Source organism: Halichoeres trimaculatus, unplaced genomic scaffold (assembly GCF_033239565.1).
Source record: "Halichoeres trimaculatus isolate MK-OKI-2021-1 unplaced genomic scaffold, fHalTri1.1 fHalTri1_scaffold_21, whole genome shotgun sequence".
In the NCBI taxonomy this organism is placed as follows: domain Eukaryota; kingdom Metazoa; phylum Chordata; class Actinopteri; order Labriformes; family Labridae; genus Halichoeres; species Halichoeres trimaculatus.
This window is the reverse complement of record NW_027437199.1, coordinates 18895330-18913133: the sequence shown is the minus strand read 5'-3', so window position 1 is coordinate 18913133 and position 17804 is coordinate 18895330. Positions and strand designations below refer to the sequence as shown.

Below are 17804 nucleotides of genomic sequence, written 5' to 3'. Positions count from 1 at the left end.
TGTTACATCAGACTCATTGGTCTCATGCAACATAGATCTCATGAGGTGTCCTCTCAAACTGTCATGTGACAAACACTTCTGAAGGCAGAAACTAGGCACTGAGGTTTTGGGCGCTAATTTTTGAACAAAAAAACAATAGAGGGAAGAGGGTTATTACCTTGAACTATTCAAAGTCTAACCCCTTGTATCCTTTTGTAGATCTATCAGAGTCTACTGTTCTTTCTTATAAGAGAAGCTCCTTACATGGACTTTTAATCCCTGGAAAAAGTCATTGATTTCCTGTATTTATACCTAGGTTTTCTGTGCTAAACCAAGCTAAACACTTAGCTTATCTGCCTCTCAAAAAGTCTTGAAGTTAAAGTCAGATTCTTTACTTTAGATGGAGAAACTCACCAACCAGGGCTTTACGTGATTAAAGAGTAAAACAGCTATGAACAGCAATGAACAGTTATGAGCAGGATTGAATATTGATGCTATCAAGTAAATACTTCACCAATCAATAATGAATTTTTATAATTATAAAACTTTTTGTTGCTATCAATCAACACACTACCAGTGCTTGGCACATGTGCATTCATTCCTTAATCCTTTATTTTTTTCTTTCTTTCTTTTTTTTTCCTCTATGTCAAACTACGCCCCCTGTTGAAATAGTCTGGAATTGACCTTTTTTCCCTCTCTTCTCCCAATGTTGTTTTTTTTTCCGTATCTATTGCGAAGGGGACACTGGGTAGCTAGTGAGCTCCTAGGTTCATCTCATTTCTGTATCTTCTGTGAATGTTTAATTGTGAAATGACTAAAACCTTAACTTTTGTTAAGTTCAGTTTTTGTTGACTCATTTTCACCTTATAAGTTAACTCACTGCTGACAAATCTGTATAATGTAGACCATGGAGAGGCCACGGTGATACTGTGCTATATGACAATAGTGTGTCAGTGACAGTGTACCTACGGTCAGTTTGTTTTTCCTGAGACAAGAAGGATCACAACCCTGCTCTTACATGCCATGACAGATCAAAGAAAGGTTTTAGTGTTGACTCTCATCTACTCTGAGTGGAAGTGTTGGATTTACTATTGTAAAGATTCAAGTCACTGATGAGAGAACAAATGTTTTATTCACTGCACATAACCTTATTAATCTCCATCTGTAAAAAGCTTGTCTTAAAGAAAATAAAGTTTTATTTAAGGCAGAACAGTTTGTGTTGACCCTCACAGCAAGAAGGTCAACGGTTCAATTCCCAGCTTGGCTGGTGGGCCTTTCTGTGTGGAGTTTGCATGTTCTCCCCATGAATGTGTGGGTTCTCTCCGGGTCCTCCGACTTCCCCCAAAAGTCCAAAAACATGCTCATCTGGTTATTGGTCACTCTGAATTGTCCCTAGGTGTGAGTGTGTGTGAGAGGTTGTCTGTCTGTCTCTGTGTCAGCCCTGTGATTGGCTGGCGACCAGTCAAGTGTTCCCCGCCTCTCGTGACAGCTGGGATAGGCTCCAGCCACCTGTGACCCTGAACAGGATAAGGGGTTAAGAAAATGAATGAGGACTATCTGACATAGGTGTTGCAGTGACACCTTCGACCAGAATCAGTGGTGTGTCTTAGGAATAGAGGCTCTGTTCCCATGAGCACTATCACCCTCTGTCGTAAAGACATGACTTTTGCCAAGTTGTAATTTATTTTAAAAGCAAATGAATGGAGAGTGGATCTTCTTTTGAACACTGCTTTAATAGCTCAAGACATCTTTTTTGCAGAGTGCAAAGTAATTAGGTTATGTGTTTATTTATAGTAATGTAGTGCTATCGTTTGAAACGCCACAACAAGCAAACTTTGTAAACTCAGTTTGCAGCAGAGCAGACTGTAAAGTGTCCGTCACAGCCCGATGCTGTAAGACGTCTCATGTCTGACCAGTGCTACCATCTCCAACCTCACCAAGCAGAGCTATCATAACCTCACTCTTCATTTTAATGAAAGATTCTCAAGTTTGAACAGTTTATTAACATTATATTAAACTTTAGATCTTGTTTGTGAATGCTTACACAAGGTTGCCAAACAATCATGGATTAACTTCTGCTCTTATCATTCTCCCCCACCTTGTGTTTTTAACTTTGTCAAGAAACTTATGACTCATACTTTATATTAAAAAAAGAGAAAGTAATTGAACACGAGGGGAGGACAAAAGATAAGAAGGGGATCAGTTTTCTTGGCCACTCACCAAAAGTGTCTGCTCCAAATACCCGTCTCCTCCTCCTCTGCCCCCTCTCTTCAGCCCCTCCTTCTGAAGACTCTGAGAGAAAACAGCACCATTAAGAGTTTTTACAAGCTTAGAGATTCACTAATCAGGGGTCAAGAGGGATTCACTCTGACTGTAAAGGTATGCGGGTGGTGTTCTGACTCATCGTAAAGCCAGCAGAGAATCACCTGTGTTGTTCATTGATAATCTTTTGAATCATTATGCTCATAAACAAACAAACAAAGCTCTTAAACCAGGGGTGGGAGGGAAATCTCAAAGTATAATTTAAAGGGAATGAAAAGAGCTGGCAGGGGACAGATTTACAGATGCACAACAGGAAGTACAATCATTTAGCTTTTGGTTCTATGACAACATTAAGTGTGTGTATCTCTGTATCATTTGGTACAAGGAACACAAACAGCACACACTCATGTCTGTCATATAAACAGATCATTTATATGAAATGATTCTGCAGCTTGAAGAGGCTGCACACTTCACAGGAGCACCCTTAACAAACATATAAACAAACAGCAAACCTCACTGAAGTCAGGCTTTGACAAGAAACAGTGAAGCATGTTAAGATGTCTGCGCAATATCAGCTGAAAGATTCAAAAAGAACTTTTTCTACATCTTTACCACTTCTTGTACACTAAAAGTCCAAACGTTTAACTGTGACCCTTTGTGCTTGTGAACATGTTTTATTTCATGAGTCAAGTCTTGCTGTTTTAGATCTAATGATTGTGTTTTATGAATAAACAAGCAGAAATAACCACTGGCAAAGACAAGCAATGACTCCCTTTGATTTTCCTCTAGTTATTTTAATGAGAGGGGAAAAAATGAAACAAATTGAGCTGCAGAAATTGTTCTTGCCAGCGGGTTGTGTTGACCCTTGTTTGAACTACTTTATCCTGATGCTGATATCAATAATGGCAACAAGCTGCTAGCATTAAAGAAGGGGTATGATGCTTTCACATATTTTTTACACAAGTATAAACTAACAAGGCTGGCTGTTCATACCAAAACAGATTTTCAACTGCTATGAATGATGAAGTCATTGCACAAGGATCCCCAAACTGATTCATGACATGTTGGAGGAGCGGGCCTCAAACATCGAGGCATCACCACAGCTCTGCCCCTTGGAGGGCCTCTCGAGGGCCGGCCAATTAAAGCGGAAAGAGTTTTATGAAGTGGATAACCTTAAAGTGTCATCAGCTTAGATTAAGTGTTTCAGAATAAGAATAGAATAATTTTTGTTTTCTTAAAACACCAGTATGGGAAAAAAAAGGGATTATTTTTGAGTTATAAATTGAGTGAAATGACCAGAGGGACGCTTTGAACCCTAAAGAAAACACAACGTCCTCTCTTTGAATTGTGTAAGAACTGAAAAGATTTTCCTTTTGACATACACTGTACGACTTTGGTGTAAATTTACCGGAGAATCCCAATACCAATGTACTGTATTTGGTACTACAGTATTCTGCTGTTATAAACAATGCATTCTGGAATTGTAAACACTTGTTCATGGTCCCAATAGTCAAGTAATCCAAATGACAGTAATTTATAGTTTAGAATTGAGCATTACAGGAAATTTGTGACATTACAGTTTTTGTAACCGTGAGTGAGGAGGGAACAGAGTTGATATGGGTTGCATGAGTGGCACAGTGGCTATCTCTACGCTGGTGTAGAAAGCCTGTGCCCTTAAAACACTTCGACATACCAGAATATGAAAATTAAGATCTGTACAGAATACTATGCATGTTATACTGTATGCACCAGTCTACAACACAGCACTACCCTTGGTAATTAGCTTGAATGCTATTAGTAAAATAGCTGTAATATTGTATCTAGTAAACTACAGCACATTTAGAAAAAAATAAGTTAGTGTATTGCTATAGTGCAGATAATGTAAATTTACTGTAGAATACTGGTGAAATTGCTACATTAATACAGCAATATATTGTAAATTCAGTTACAATGACTTAATGTATTTACTTTATACAGTGCAGACACTTTTAAATTACAGTTACTTACATCTGGAAGTTTTACCTGTAAATTACTGAAATTTTACAGGAAAAAGTTCAACCGTGTATGTGTAGCTGGCTGCTGGGGTGTCCATCTTTCAGATTTTTTAAACATGGCCTGAAATAAATATCTTCATCACTCCAGAGAGCTTAGCTGTTCCTCACAGCAGAAAAAAAAACTGTTTTCAAAGCAGAAATTAACTTATTTACAGCCTGGTTCAAAAAACGTCTCCTGTCTGTATCCTTAAATTTACTATCAGCACACACTGTACAGGGGGTGAATTTTTTTCTAACTTGGCGGTTCAGAGGATATTAATATCGTTCACCCAATCAGGGGCACAGCTTAGGTCACGTGACTGGCAGGCTCCCTATGGTTGTATGCAAAGCCCCTGCCACTACCAATATGGCCGCGATAGACACCATGTTTTATACAGTCTATGGTTTCTACCTGGTAAGTGGTTTAAACCACAGTAGGTAACCAGAGCTGGACAACCACCTCACAGATACTTCAAAGGTTATTAATTCTGTTGTGTTAATTTTCCAAAATGTTATCAAAACTGCAGAAACACTTCTCTCATGGCAGCTGGTACACGAGTCCAACATATGTGACCATTTAGCTCTGGCACACTTGGTCACTCACCACTATGTTCAACATTTCAGCATCTCCAGCGTCTGTGAGTTTGGCCTTCAGGCTTTAGTAACTCGTGACATGATGTTATTCTTACCAGTGTGGTTTGTTTGGGTTCCTGTTTCCTCGAGGATCACAGGGGCCGGACTCGTCACGTCTTCCACATCGTCTCCGTACTCGTACTCTTCTCCACCTTCCTCCGACACCCCTTGTTTGTTGACCCCACGAGTGAGGGCTATAACCACATCAGATGGGTCGCTTTTCTCCTCTGTCACTGACTTGGTTCCATCTGGATCCACAGACTTTACCATGAACTTGTATTCCAACCCTGCACCCACAAAAACAGGATCACTTCAATGGGCACACTGTGATGAAACAAGGTGGTTTAAATGCTTAACATACTTTTGAATCAAAGCAAACAAAGAGTTGTGGTGAAGTTTGAGGAAACAACCTGGACATTAAACTAGTGTGATATGGTGTTCTGGCCCCGTAATGACAAAAAGGTATGAAAAATAAGAGTTAATCTCTTTAGATTGGAATTATTCCATGGATTTGAGATTAAATAGAGTTCAGGAAGGGTCTCCTCCTCTGAAAAACTGCTTTGTCAGATAAAAAAGTGGGGTTAAACCAAATCCCCCAGGTTGAAAATCTGCAGAATTTCCCTTTAAGAGTCCTTTCATGGTAAGGTGTCTGATTTAGCGTCACTTTCATGTTTGTGAATGGCTCTACTGTTGAGGGCACCATGGTGTGTGTTCCTCTGAGAGAACATAACAGATGGCACAACACACACGGGTGCCTTGCTGCTGCCACAGGAGATCTCAAACTCACACACACACACACACACATATTTTCACACAATATGTAAGCCTATCTCGAGTCACTCATTTGTGCATAAACATACACAGATGTACACACGCCCATTGAGGGTTCAGAAAGTACAAGTGAATAACACGACACCCACAGCCCACACACACGATCTTACCACACTTTTCTACCACCTCCTGGGTGACCAGCTCCTTCACTTCGTCAGCCTTCGAGAGACACAACAATCAGTGTTATTTTCACTCAATTTTTTTTATCTGTATCCAACATGCTTTAAAATATCATACCAAATGTTTCTGTGTGTGAAAATCATAGACTTACTGAGAGTCCAGGCTCCCCTTTCTCCCCTTTTCCTCCTTCACTTCCAACAAAACCCTACGGTGAAAACATAAATCTTTGTCATATTCATGTCATGTTATACAGTAAATACACGTATAAGACAGATAGTTATAATAATAAAAAAGAGATTGGAGAAATTTTTGATTATTTTCAGACTTCAGGGTAGCAAAAAGTGTTTACTAGTGGTTGATTTTGCTCTAAAAATTTTGTCACAATTCCAACACTTATTGGAAAACAGGTAAATGCTGCTTTCAGGAGTTGATCTGTGAGACTGTTTATTATGGTTTATATAAGTTTAAAAATGTATGGTAGTTTTATAACATGAGAAGAGTGACATCACCCATCTGTTCTGACAAAGAGTTTTGAAGCCTATAGTTGACAGAGGCCATTTTTGGAAATACTAAACTTGATTGAGCTTTGTTCAAGTTTGGACAAGATAAAGAGTCGGGCGTGTTAGACCCGATATGTAACAATGGCCTGAAATGAAAAAAAAAAAAAAAAAAAAAAGCAATCAAACCCAAAACATAACTGACCCACTTTGGGTCATTTTTTGTTTACATTTTTTTTTTTACTTTAGTTACATTATCGACTTGTTACTTCAAGTTTTATTACACATATTTTAATTAGATTTTGTGTTGTTACATTTTGGGTTGTTGTTGCAAATTGGGCTCTAACAGGGCCTTTGGCCTCTTTGCAGACAGCTACATGGTGACAGCCTTCCAGTCAATTCAGCCATGCCCTTATACAGGCAAAACTTGTGAATTTAATAACTTGGGAAAAAAAATATTTAAAAAAATGTTTACCCACAGTGTACAATGTTTGGAGACAGAGAAATGAGCTATGCAGACCCAAACACACATTTAAACCAGGCTGTATACATAAATATTAAATATGTAAAATGTCTTTCTTTTTGGTTTGGTGTGTATGTGGTTTTCAGTCTTTTTGCAGCCTGCCTGGAGCAGAAACGTATAGAGTTGCAGTTATAAGCACTTATCGCTTCATTTCTTACTGCTAGACGTTATTTGGTGGAGAGTTAAAGCACTTTGTTACATCCACCAATCAGGGACAATAAAAGAGTCACATGATCATTTCAGTGTTTATCTGCTTCCTTCTTACACCCACATAGTTCATTTTTAGAGTCATTTTTTAAATGGATTTCCAGAAGGGGGAAAATACTCTGAGGGGAGGAAATATTAATGATTCTTTGTAAAGATTAAGCAGTTTTACTATTTCAGACTAAATCATTTGACTTGTGTTGTTTTACATTACACAACACAGTTCCCGAGGCCAAATGCTTGATGCTTTTGATGCTTTACAAGCCTCAGTTAACTCACCAGTGTTTCATCTGTATCATTGTTTTAGCTTTTAAAAGCACTCTGGTGATCGAATGTTATCACAAACAAAGACAACAATAAAACAGAACAAAGTGTTAAAGTGTGACGCTCACACTAGCTCCTCTTAGTCCTGGAGTCCCAGGTTCTCCTTTCTGACACGACTTAGATCTTCCCCGTCTGCCTCTCTCCCCCTGTGAGATACATGAATAAAAAAACACATTTATCAGTCAGGAAATTCTGTCACACAAGAACCTTGATACCCCCCCACCTATCACAGCGCTCACTCTGGAGCTGACTGGAACACAGAGAGAGAAATGAGGGTTCATCTTTGAAATGTCCTAATTAGAGATTTTGTCTCTGTCAACACTGGGAGTCCGGGTACTGTAGCTAAAGAGCTAATTGAGTTGAATGCTGCTTGAAAACTGTTGACAGAAATAGACCCAGTGCATGTGTGTGTGTGTGCGTGTGTGTTTGTGTTAATTAAGGCAGTGTCTCAGCTGTATTACTGCAGTATACAGAGCTGAAGCTGCCAATCACAGATATGATGAGGACTGTAATCAGGCTGAGCTCGTCCTCAGTCTATTCTGTTCTGTCACTAACGGTCTTTATCTTTTGTAATGTGGATTTTCTTTTCAAAATCTGAGTTTTGAAAAAGGAATCTTATTCCCAAATGGAGAATTTAACTGTATGCCTATGTGAATATTTACCTCTGAAGTTCTTTTAAAACTGAACGTTAATTGATTTTTTTGTGATGGCTTTAACTGGTTTGGTTTTACACAGTGCACTGCAAAAACTTAAAAAAGTGTTTTGTCTTATTTTTAGGGGGAAAAAAAACACGTTTAATTAGACTTAAAATGAGGCATTCACCTGAAAACATCCAGAAAAAGTCTTCTTTCAAAAAATTTAAAGAAAAAAAAAACTCATGTACTAGTTTAGTTTCTTAAAATGAGAAAGATGTTGTAATACAAGAAACTAAACAAATACATTCTTTTAACCTAACTGACTTTAATTCAAGGTTAAATCCAGGTCTCATTTTCTTTTTTCTTTAAATATCTAGAAATAATGCACTTATTAGTGAACTGTGGCTCATACTTGATTTATTAAGACATTTTTCCTGAAAATTAGACAAACACTTGCTTGGAGGTAATTTTTGCATTGTAATAAGCTTCCTCATGCAAAGGTATACTTAATAAAGTGTTTGAAAGTATTTCTTTCTAAGTCAAATAAGTAAAATCCCAGGAGAAAACTTGCCAATTAATTAAAAGTGAGTCTTTTTACAAGTAGTTTCCTGCCTTTATGGGACAGCTGAGGAAAAACAGTAATTGTGGAAATTTGAGCAGTAGGAAATTGCGAAACACCAAACTTGCCTAACTCAAAAACTATCCACAAATGCATATTTGAAAAAAAAAAAGTGTTAAAGCTACAGGAAATCCCTCACACAGAAATTTTTGATCTGTTTTCTACACACGTTTTCCACAAGACCCCTGGGTAACTAAACCAGGATAGTGACGTAATCAGTGGCAGCAGATTGATTGATGAATCACAGAAATCTGTGAACTTGAGTTATCAGCTAAATTTAATATTTTTAGCCTTTTATTTTATATATTACTGTTAGTTTTGTTGAGTTTCATTAGGGTCTGAGCCCCTGAAAATAGGGGCGAGGATTCTTAATATAATTATTATTACTTTTTTTCTTTTTCTTTATCATTATTCCGATTCTTTGTTTCCGCTGAAATAATGCCAAATTTTGAGCCTTTTGCTTGAAAAACAGGTGAATCAACCTAGCCACAAAATTCAGGCCTGATGAAAAATTTTTGATTCTGCTCTCTGCTCAAAAATTCAGTACCCCTATAGCGCCCCCTAGGGGTTTAAAACTGCAGCCCCTACTTTGAGCTACAGCTCTGAAATTTGGGGAGTGTAACAAGCATGCCTAGACAAACAAAAAAGTCTCTTATGACTATCATGAATTCCAAACAGGAAGAGCGCGATTTGCATGTAAACTTTGGACTTTGAGGATTTGTAGCCTATGTATTTCAACAAACTCGTCCGTTTTTTTGTCACACCAACTCTAAACTTGGCTTGTGTATGCTACAAACATTGACAATGACAAAGTACAAATGGATTTTTGCTATGTCAATGGGCTTGGCCACTACTGACTGTCAAAGTCGACTATTTTGCCTGCTTCATGAAAACCTTGAAGCTGTCTTGTACATTGTTGGATCAGAACCAAAATGCACACATAGTTTCAGTGTCACAGCCTAAGTGCATTTCTATCACTGGTTGCGCTAACATTAATACTCCAAGGTGCCACCCAGGGGCGCAAAACTGCAGCTCGTCCAGCTACTTTGAGCTACAGGCCTGAAATCTTTTTGCCATAGCTATCATGCCTTGACCTATGGCTTTTGGCTGAGCCACATTTTGCTGCACATGTGGCGACCAAGACATGTCCAGGCTGGGACACGTTCGCCGATGGGGCTGGGGCCCGATTTTGCTGCTTGCAGCTATTTTTTTTGTTTTTTGTTTTTTCGTCAGTTTAGATTAGTGTATTCCTACAGTGGAGGGTCCCATGTCTCTGACACTGCTCCTTTGGTTATCATGGGCTGAAAAGTTTATAACCTTTATCCTAAAGCCTCAGTACAAAGGGCCAATTCCTAAACCACCAGGCCAACTGGGACCCCAGAAGTTACACTCTTTGTTTTCCCACTGGATTCACATCATGACTTGACTTTATGTCAAAGAAGACAACTTTAAGGGGATATGGAGTCATTATCCTTCACCATGAATGGGGCATTAAAATTAAAAAGCCAGTTTTTTACATTCCTAACATCCAAATAGAGCTTCATCACTCTACCTTTTTCCCCGGGTCCCCACGTAGTCCTGGTGGTCCTGGTGATCCCTCATCTCCATCCCTGCCAGGAATCCCTGCTGACCCCTTAAACCCTGGGAAACCTGAGAAGCCTGCAGCACCCTGCATGGAGTCAGAACAAGGAGAGGAAACAGTTTGAAGCACATCAACACAACAGCTTCACCATACAAATAAAAAACATACGTGACAAGATCGGATGATGTGTAGAGTTTCTGACCTTAACTCCTTTGACTCCTTGCTCCCCATCAGCTCCGTTGGTTCCTCCTTCACCTTTATCACCCTAACATTTGATGGAGAATGAGAGTCAGTGTGTGAGAGGCAGAGATAAAGAGAAGTGAGTGACTTCTTACCTTCCGCCCTGTGAGTCCGTTCAGTCCAGGTATGCCTGCTGTGCCGTGTAGCCCCATATCTCCCTGTTTTTAAAGACACAACATGACAAACATCCAGTCAAAAATTCTTAACAAGATAACAGCATTGGTCTGGTTAGATACATACTTTATCCCCATCCAGGCCTGGACTCCCGATACGTCCAGGTAAACCTCTGAAACCCTAAAGCAGCAGGTAACACACGGAAACATGACCGCCAAAGCAGAACAGCAATATCATACAAACAAATGACTTAAAATCACAACCACAGGGAATCAAAGGTGAGAAAAACAAAATATAAATGGGACAACTGAGACAATTAATGACTGCCTCCACCTTCTCGCCCTTCTCCCCTTTGTCTCCAGGTAAGCCTGGTTCTCCTGAATCCCCCTGCAAAAAACAAACACATTTACACTCACAAAAACACGGTGACGCCGAAGCTTAAGGAATTAAAAGGATTATAATTGGTTGTATCTTCAGAGTACCTGATCACCCTTCTGGCCCTCCTGTCCTAAATCTCCTTTGTCCCCTTTGGCCCCGTCCACTCCATGGTCCCCATTACGACCCTGAAACCACATTACTGGAGTTTACTGCGTGTTTTTCCTGCAGTCACGAACTTTGACTTCAGGGTTTTAACTGAGGTTTTACCATCACTCCATTAAGTCCTGGCTCTCCTGGATCCCCCTGTAGGAAAACACAGTGGTGAGGTAAACACTAATACAATTAAAGCATTGAATATTTAAGCTGATGTTGCTTTTGGGTTTTTACCTTCTGGCCTACGGGTCCTCGTGCTCCAAATCGGCCCAATGCACCTTTAGTACCTGCATCACCTTTCACGCCCTTTTAAAAACAGTTTGATGAATTAAATGTTTATTTTTGGAAATCTTATTATTTTCATTCAGACTCATTAACCACATTATGAAAGAAGGATTTACTACCTTCGCACCAGGTGGGCCGTCCTCGCCCTTTTCTCCTTTATCGCCATCAAAGCCCGGTGGGCCTCGGACACCCTGAAACCAAACATATGCTCAATTCTTAGGTCATTGTGTGTCGACGTCATACGAGTTTTAAAAAGCGATACAAATAGTAATCCCATAAAGGAAGAATATCCTCTAAAGGTCCTGCATTCAGATTTTTATTTAACCTTCAAAGAACTTTTTTTTCTTGATATAAAAGACCAAATTCATGTTTTTAACAGCAAACAAAGCACAATGACATCAAATATGATGATCATTCTATATGATTTCAACATACTTTACCTTTATGGAGCTTCTCTACATCTTAATGAAAATTAACAAACCTCATAATTCGAATATGAACGTTTTGTTTTTGCACTCTCTGAAACTGATTTAATGTACCTATGTTACATTAAATCATTAAACACATTTAATACATAAAACATGTTAATGTTTAATGTAACTGAAGGTTTTCTCTGAGCAATCTGGAAAGTCTGAGGTTTTGTTTGAAGATGATCCAGGTTTTTTATTTGGTATTTTATAACTAGAGGTGTGAAAAAATATTGGTACAGCAATATATATCGCGATACTTTGACCTCTGATACAATAAAACACGACTTAAGCACCTCCGTTGTGGTAGATGGTGCCAAAGAGGTACTGTATGCTCCACTGTATGTAGCCCATAGGCTGTATAATAAATAAAATCTCAAAATATATTCTAAATATTTCATTTCCAAACTTGGTAATATGTTTTTTGTTATCCAGAGAAAGTCAGTATGCTGTAGGCTTCAATGTTTCTTTATCAATTGGGTCAACTGGATTGAAATCGCTTTTCTTTTTTACAGCTTAGTAGATTGACAATACCATTTTTAAAGGAACTTTTTTGTCATGCAATATCAGATTTTTCACGAGAAACATTAGCCATGGTTACATGAGGAGTTTTTGGTCTTTCCGAATGGAATCTTTCTGAATGACTTTTCTGTAAACAATAGTATACATGGAAAGGAATATTCCAATCTCTGGTCTACATGCGCCGCTGTAATCAAACAAAATAGTCAATGGAGCATGGGCAGAAAAAACATAAACCAATGCAAACAAATTGAGGAACGTCTTGAGTTGCGTCTTACGTCACATCTGAGCATGCGCTGAAAGAACACACCCTGACAACTTTCCAGTTGAGTGGATACATGATACCTCAATCAGTTTGGGGAAAGGAATATTCCACCCCTGTGAAACCAATTAAATGTCCATTCGGATTGGCACTTTCTTTAGGAATGAGGTGTATACAAAGGTTAAATTCTTTCTGTTTGAGCAAATAAACCAATTGCAAGCGGAATATTTGGGTCTATGTATATGTGGCTAGTGATGCCACCAATTGACCACGTCTTTCTTCCAATCATTTCTTTGCATCATTATTTTAATGTCACAGTAGTTTAAGTGATGAACTTGATGCACTTTTGAGTGTTTGTATGTAACACAGCATTTGACTTTAGGATTTCAAAAACAAGCGCTGCTAAAAATGTGAGAATTTTCAAGCTGGAAGCTGTATTGCCTTTTGGGTTTTTCATTGTTTGATGGGTAATTTTCCCCTTTCTTGAATCACTACTGCTCTTGTTTGTGTGGATTTCTATTGTCCTGTAAGCTTAGGAAGCCAGTCTTAGCTGTAAGCGAGTTTAGTTTTTTTTTAGATATTGTAGCAAGTACTCTTAGAATTTCAAGCCAGTATAAATCAGCAAATTGGTCTGAACACTTGCTGCTTGGAGTAAATAGTTGCACATATGTGTACATATCTGTGCATCTGTGTATGCAGTGGTAAATCTTTCAGATATATATGTATAAGTTCATATGCTGCATGATAAAAGCAGACTTAACCTGAATCTGACCATAACATAACTTAACAGACATGAAAATACAATAAATGCATACACAATAGTACAAGTATGAGTTAATTTTCATATAATATGTCTTTATATCATATGCCGTTATTCCAGTCCATTTACTGACCAAAGCTGTAAAATGAATATAGCATTTAGAGTAGTATGTATACGTATGAGGTTCCAAACTGTTACATAGTACAACTGTAGAGGAAGAGCTGAAGGTTTTCATGCAACTTTTCTGAATGGAGGTTTATTTAAAGACCTCAGAAATGACTACAGCCTGAAAATCCTCTCACCCCATCTCCTTTGGAGCCCTTAAACCCACGGGGTCCTTGGATTTGTAGCACACTCCCCTGTAGAAAAGAGATAATGGATAAACTGAGCCATGACTCTGGTGCACAATACACCAGCGGTCAGTAAACATCCTCCATGTGGAGCCATGTTCGAGTGTTTACCCTTTCTCCTCTGACTCCAGGAAGCCCTCGGTCACCCTGTGAATAAAAAACACTTTTTATGAAAACTCCAAACATCTTCATCTCACTTCAGGCTGTCAAAATGTGCACTTATTATATTACATCTCCTTCTACTTAGCTGCCAAAACAGGAAGCTGAGAGCTCACATCACCTTTGATAAAATGTCATGAGTAGTCGTCACATTCAGGGTTTCTGCTTTTCAAAGGAACGATCGGCTCAGTTGTGACACATGATGAGTACTAACTTCTGAAAAGATCGCTGACATCACTCTACTCAACACCACCTGGACCTGCTGACACTTCAAAATGAACTCTTCTTTGAGGCTTTTTCATTTTTTAGGAATGAAAATGAGTCTGTACAAACTTACTACTCGTGCCTTCCTGTTGGGGCAAACATCCCTGACAGCGGGTTAGGTGTAAATCAGATTGAGTTCATGCAGGGAGGAAAGGTTTGGAGGTTCACTGGAGCCTCAGAGAAAGAAGCACCTTTATGCTTTTCATGCACGGTGGTGTATTAATATTACAGAGGCTGTACTCTAAAATCAAGGTGGCTAGTTTGACTCCTGTGGGTGAAAACATTTTGGGCCATGTGTGGTGAGATCAGAAACTGGCACAATGTTTTTGTATTAAACCGTTTTTGGGGCTGTGAAAAAAATGATAAAGAACTATATTTAATGGTTTGCAAATGATTTAATCCAGTTTTAAGAATCAATAATAAGAAAACAAATTGGGCCTTGTGTTAAGATTCAATATAAAAATATCCTTCTCTGGTCTGCGTTACTGCAATTAAACTTCTTAAACTTCCACGTCTCAGTCATCTCATATCAAAAACCTAAACTTCAACAAAAGCAGCTCACCTTTTCGCCTTTGGTGCCACGCAGTCCTTTAGGACCCTGTCCAAAACAATGAAGAGATAAATATCTGGTATAAGTCTGGTTAGAAGACTCTTGTGAAAGTATTTGGTTTTAAAAAATTGCTTACTATATGTCCCGAAAGTCCTTTGATACCTGGAGCCCCTTTTTCACCCTGAAAAGAAAAATGTTATTTTTTTGTTCTGAAGCTTCAGAGTAACATGCTTCATAAAGCATGTCAGCAAGTCAATACAATAGAGTGTGTGAATATAAATCTAAGATTTTTTTTCCCCTAAATCAAACATTGACTTAACCTGTGGAAATTTTTATGTGTATGAAGTCAACTCACTCTTCTGCCTGGAAAGCCGGACAGCCCCCTGGAACCAGGCTCTCCAGGAACACTGTCACCCTGATGGGAATGAAAGAAAGAATCAACAAATAAAACAGAACTGATAATGAAAAAAGATCTTATATTCTCCAGTAATATATAGACAAAGTATTTTTACCTTTTCTCCTTTTACTCCAGGCTCACCAGTAGGACCCTTCATCAGAAAAAAAGAAAAGATCCATGAACATTTTTGTGAGTAACAACCAGATTTTTGAAGGCATTTACCTGTCCTTCAATATTTTGCAAATTTACAAATGCATTCATGTAAAAGAGAAAAAACATATTAATAACAGGCAAGATTACAACCTTAGATTAAAGCTACAGTGGGGGACTTTGTAGTTAGTCTTACTTATAGTGCACCTATAGAAAGGACGGTTCCTACTGTGGTCTTCTTTCTTGTCTGAACATGTCTTACACATGTGCCCACAGTGTTTTCATTTATTTCAAATTTGCTTTGAACCTTTTTTGTGAAACTGCTTTAGTAGTGTACTGTCTTCTTTTCCTTTGAATATCACACAGAAGTGTATATCGATTTAGTCTACATAGACCTGTTATAATGTGAGTTTTTTTTTTTTTTGTGAAAACGCAAGGCCAAGATAAATTATTTCAGATTATTGTTATTATTATTATTATTATTATAATAATTATTATTATTACCATTATTTTTAAAAATATCTTTTTTTTTTTATCATTTTTTACGTATGATACACTGAATATGGCAATAAAAGAAAAAAAAAACACATACAATACACAGGTTAGGTGCAAGATAATAAAATTACAGCAAGAAAAAAACATCTGGCATAGTTTTTAAGTAGTGCTACAGGTGTATAAGACAGGGCTCTGAAATCTTTCATGTAATTAGTCAATAAAGACATGACACATATAATTTAAATAATATAAAAAACAATGGTTTTTCCATTATTTATTTATTTATTTGTTGTTGTTGTTGTTGTTGTTGTTGTTTTTCTTCAAAAACCGAAAAAGGTTTTTGAAGACTCTAAAAAGCATGTGGGAAAACATCTTCTGTTCTGAAGATACCAAGGTTGAAATTCTTGTTAATTAATTTCAAAAGGTATGTTTGGTGCCAAAAGAACACAATACCCACAATGAAGCATGGTGGTGGCATAAGGCCTCATGCTGTGGGGCTGTTTTTTTTATCAGCAACCACATTATTTTAGCTTTTTGTTATGACTTTCCCTCCAAAAAAAATTTATTTGTTTTTTGTTTATTTTCACTTGAGTTGTGAAGGTTAAAGGTCACATTACAGATGGAAAAAGTTCTAAAAACGTCTTACTTAGTCTTTCAGTCTTTTTTTTTTTACATCACAGAAATCTCAGTTATCACTGGAGAGTGTAAACTTTTTATATCCGCAGTATAAAAACTGCTTTACTAACTAGCTTAAACGTAAAGAGAGCTTTATTATCCTCTCACTAGAGGTCCTGCTGCTCCTCGAGGTCCAGTAGCTCCTGGTGATCCATTCTTCCCTCTCTTTCCACGCTCACCCTGCAGAAAACACCAAAACACTTCATGTATTCTCAAAATATAAAAACACAACCTCTTTTTTTCTAACTGTATTCTTTCATCGCTGCTTTTTTAAGTCTTATGGATTACACTTCACCTCTCTGCCTGGCTCTCCTGGATACCCTGAAGGCCCCCTCAGACCTGGGGAGCCTTGGATACCTGCGTTACCGCTGATGCCCTGGATGCCCTGAGCACCTGGAGGCCCTGACTCACCAGGTTCACCCTGAAGTGAGAAATACAAAGAGAAAGAAAGTGAAGTACTTAAAAGATAAACACTCAGGCTGAGGTCAGTTGTTTACTGTAATTATTCCACTATATTATCATTTTTGATTAATTGCTTTGAAACTAATGGCCTTCCTCCCTTTAATCAGTTCATGTCCTACAACACAATTTGAAATGAGGGAGTGAGTCACTGAGCCAATTACATCCCACTCCCTATTAAAACCACATAGAGACAAAGTCAATCAAAGTTAAAATGATTGAAAAGACTCTGAGGAGTTCAGGATTCAGGAGTGAAGTTTTCTCTTCTTCATTTGACTTCTAATAAGTGAGGTGGTGGAAATTCACCTTCTGTCCTGGAGGACCCGCCTGGCCCTCGGGGCCTCTGTGACCGATGCCTGGTTCTCCCTAAAAACACAACACAACACAAAAAATGTCTAAAAGATGCATCGATTCTTTTGTATTAAACCACAAATCCTAGATTTCAGCTTTTCAGATGGAACAGTATGAAGAAACAAATTTACCTTTTGTCCCTTTTCTCCGATTTCACCCTGAAAATTTGAGCACATCCGTTAAAAAGTTCTCCTCAGTGCGTTTTTTTTAATGATCCCAAATAAACCAACACAGAGGAATTAGTAAATAAACAACAACTTGTTCAACAAGGGTAATCACGGTGTCTGCTTTAATCAGCCGTCTCACAGTCAAACAGAGGACATCAAAGACCTGGACTCCAGCAGCTCTGTTGACAAGCGAGACAGCAGCGAAGTCCTGATGTCACCGACTGATGCAACGCGGGTGGGAGGAGAGAGCAGCGATGATATATTTATGAACCGATGGCAAATTTTATGTGGCGACTGTCATATTGGCTCTGTGATCTCGGGATGATGTTAATGACACTTTAAATCAGCGAGACCATTTTGGTGACTC

The 17804-nt window shown here is 38.3% G+C and overlaps 1 protein-coding gene across 1 annotated transcript in view; it reads right to left on the bottom strand.

Moving 5' to 3' along the window:
• col7a1l (collagen type VII alpha 1-like) overlaps nucleotides 1–17804 on the bottom strand; it is a 78120-nt gene that overhangs the window by 4205 nt on the left and 56111 nt on the right. Inside the window, exons 83-106 of the mRNA XM_074697943.1 lie at nucleotides 17402–17428; nucleotides 17226–17285; nucleotides 16756–16881; nucleotides 16569–16640; nucleotides 15256–15291; nucleotides 15099–15158; nucleotides 14880–14924; nucleotides 14756–14791; nucleotides 13882–13917; nucleotides 13723–13779; nucleotides 11532–11603; nucleotides 11362–11433; nucleotides 11242–11277; nucleotides 11079–11159; nucleotides 10930–10983; nucleotides 10723–10776; nucleotides 10578–10640; nucleotides 10445–10507; nucleotides 10213–10329; nucleotides 7475–7552; nucleotides 6010–6063; nucleotides 5849–5897; nucleotides 4964–5194; nucleotides 2200–2271 (exon numbers count right to left, since the gene is read on the bottom strand). Coding sequence (XP_074554044.1) covers nucleotides 2200–2271; nucleotides 4964–5194; nucleotides 5849–5897; nucleotides 6010–6063; nucleotides 7475–7552; nucleotides 10213–10329; nucleotides 10445–10507; nucleotides 10578–10640; nucleotides 10723–10776; nucleotides 10930–10983; nucleotides 11079–11159; nucleotides 11242–11277; nucleotides 11362–11433; nucleotides 11532–11603; nucleotides 13723–13779; nucleotides 13882–13917; nucleotides 14756–14791; nucleotides 14880–14924; nucleotides 15099–15158; nucleotides 15256–15291; nucleotides 16569–16640; nucleotides 16756–16881; nucleotides 17226–17285; nucleotides 17402–17428 — 1651 coding nt within the window. The remainder of the gene's footprint in view (nucleotides 1–2199; nucleotides 2272–4963; nucleotides 5195–5848; nucleotides 5898–6009; nucleotides 6064–7474; nucleotides 7553–10212; nucleotides 10330–10444; nucleotides 10508–10577; nucleotides 10641–10722; nucleotides 10777–10929; nucleotides 10984–11078; nucleotides 11160–11241; nucleotides 11278–11361; nucleotides 11434–11531; nucleotides 11604–13722; nucleotides 13780–13881; nucleotides 13918–14755; nucleotides 14792–14879; nucleotides 14925–15098; nucleotides 15159–15255; nucleotides 15292–16568; nucleotides 16641–16755; nucleotides 16882–17225; nucleotides 17286–17401; nucleotides 17429–17804) is intronic.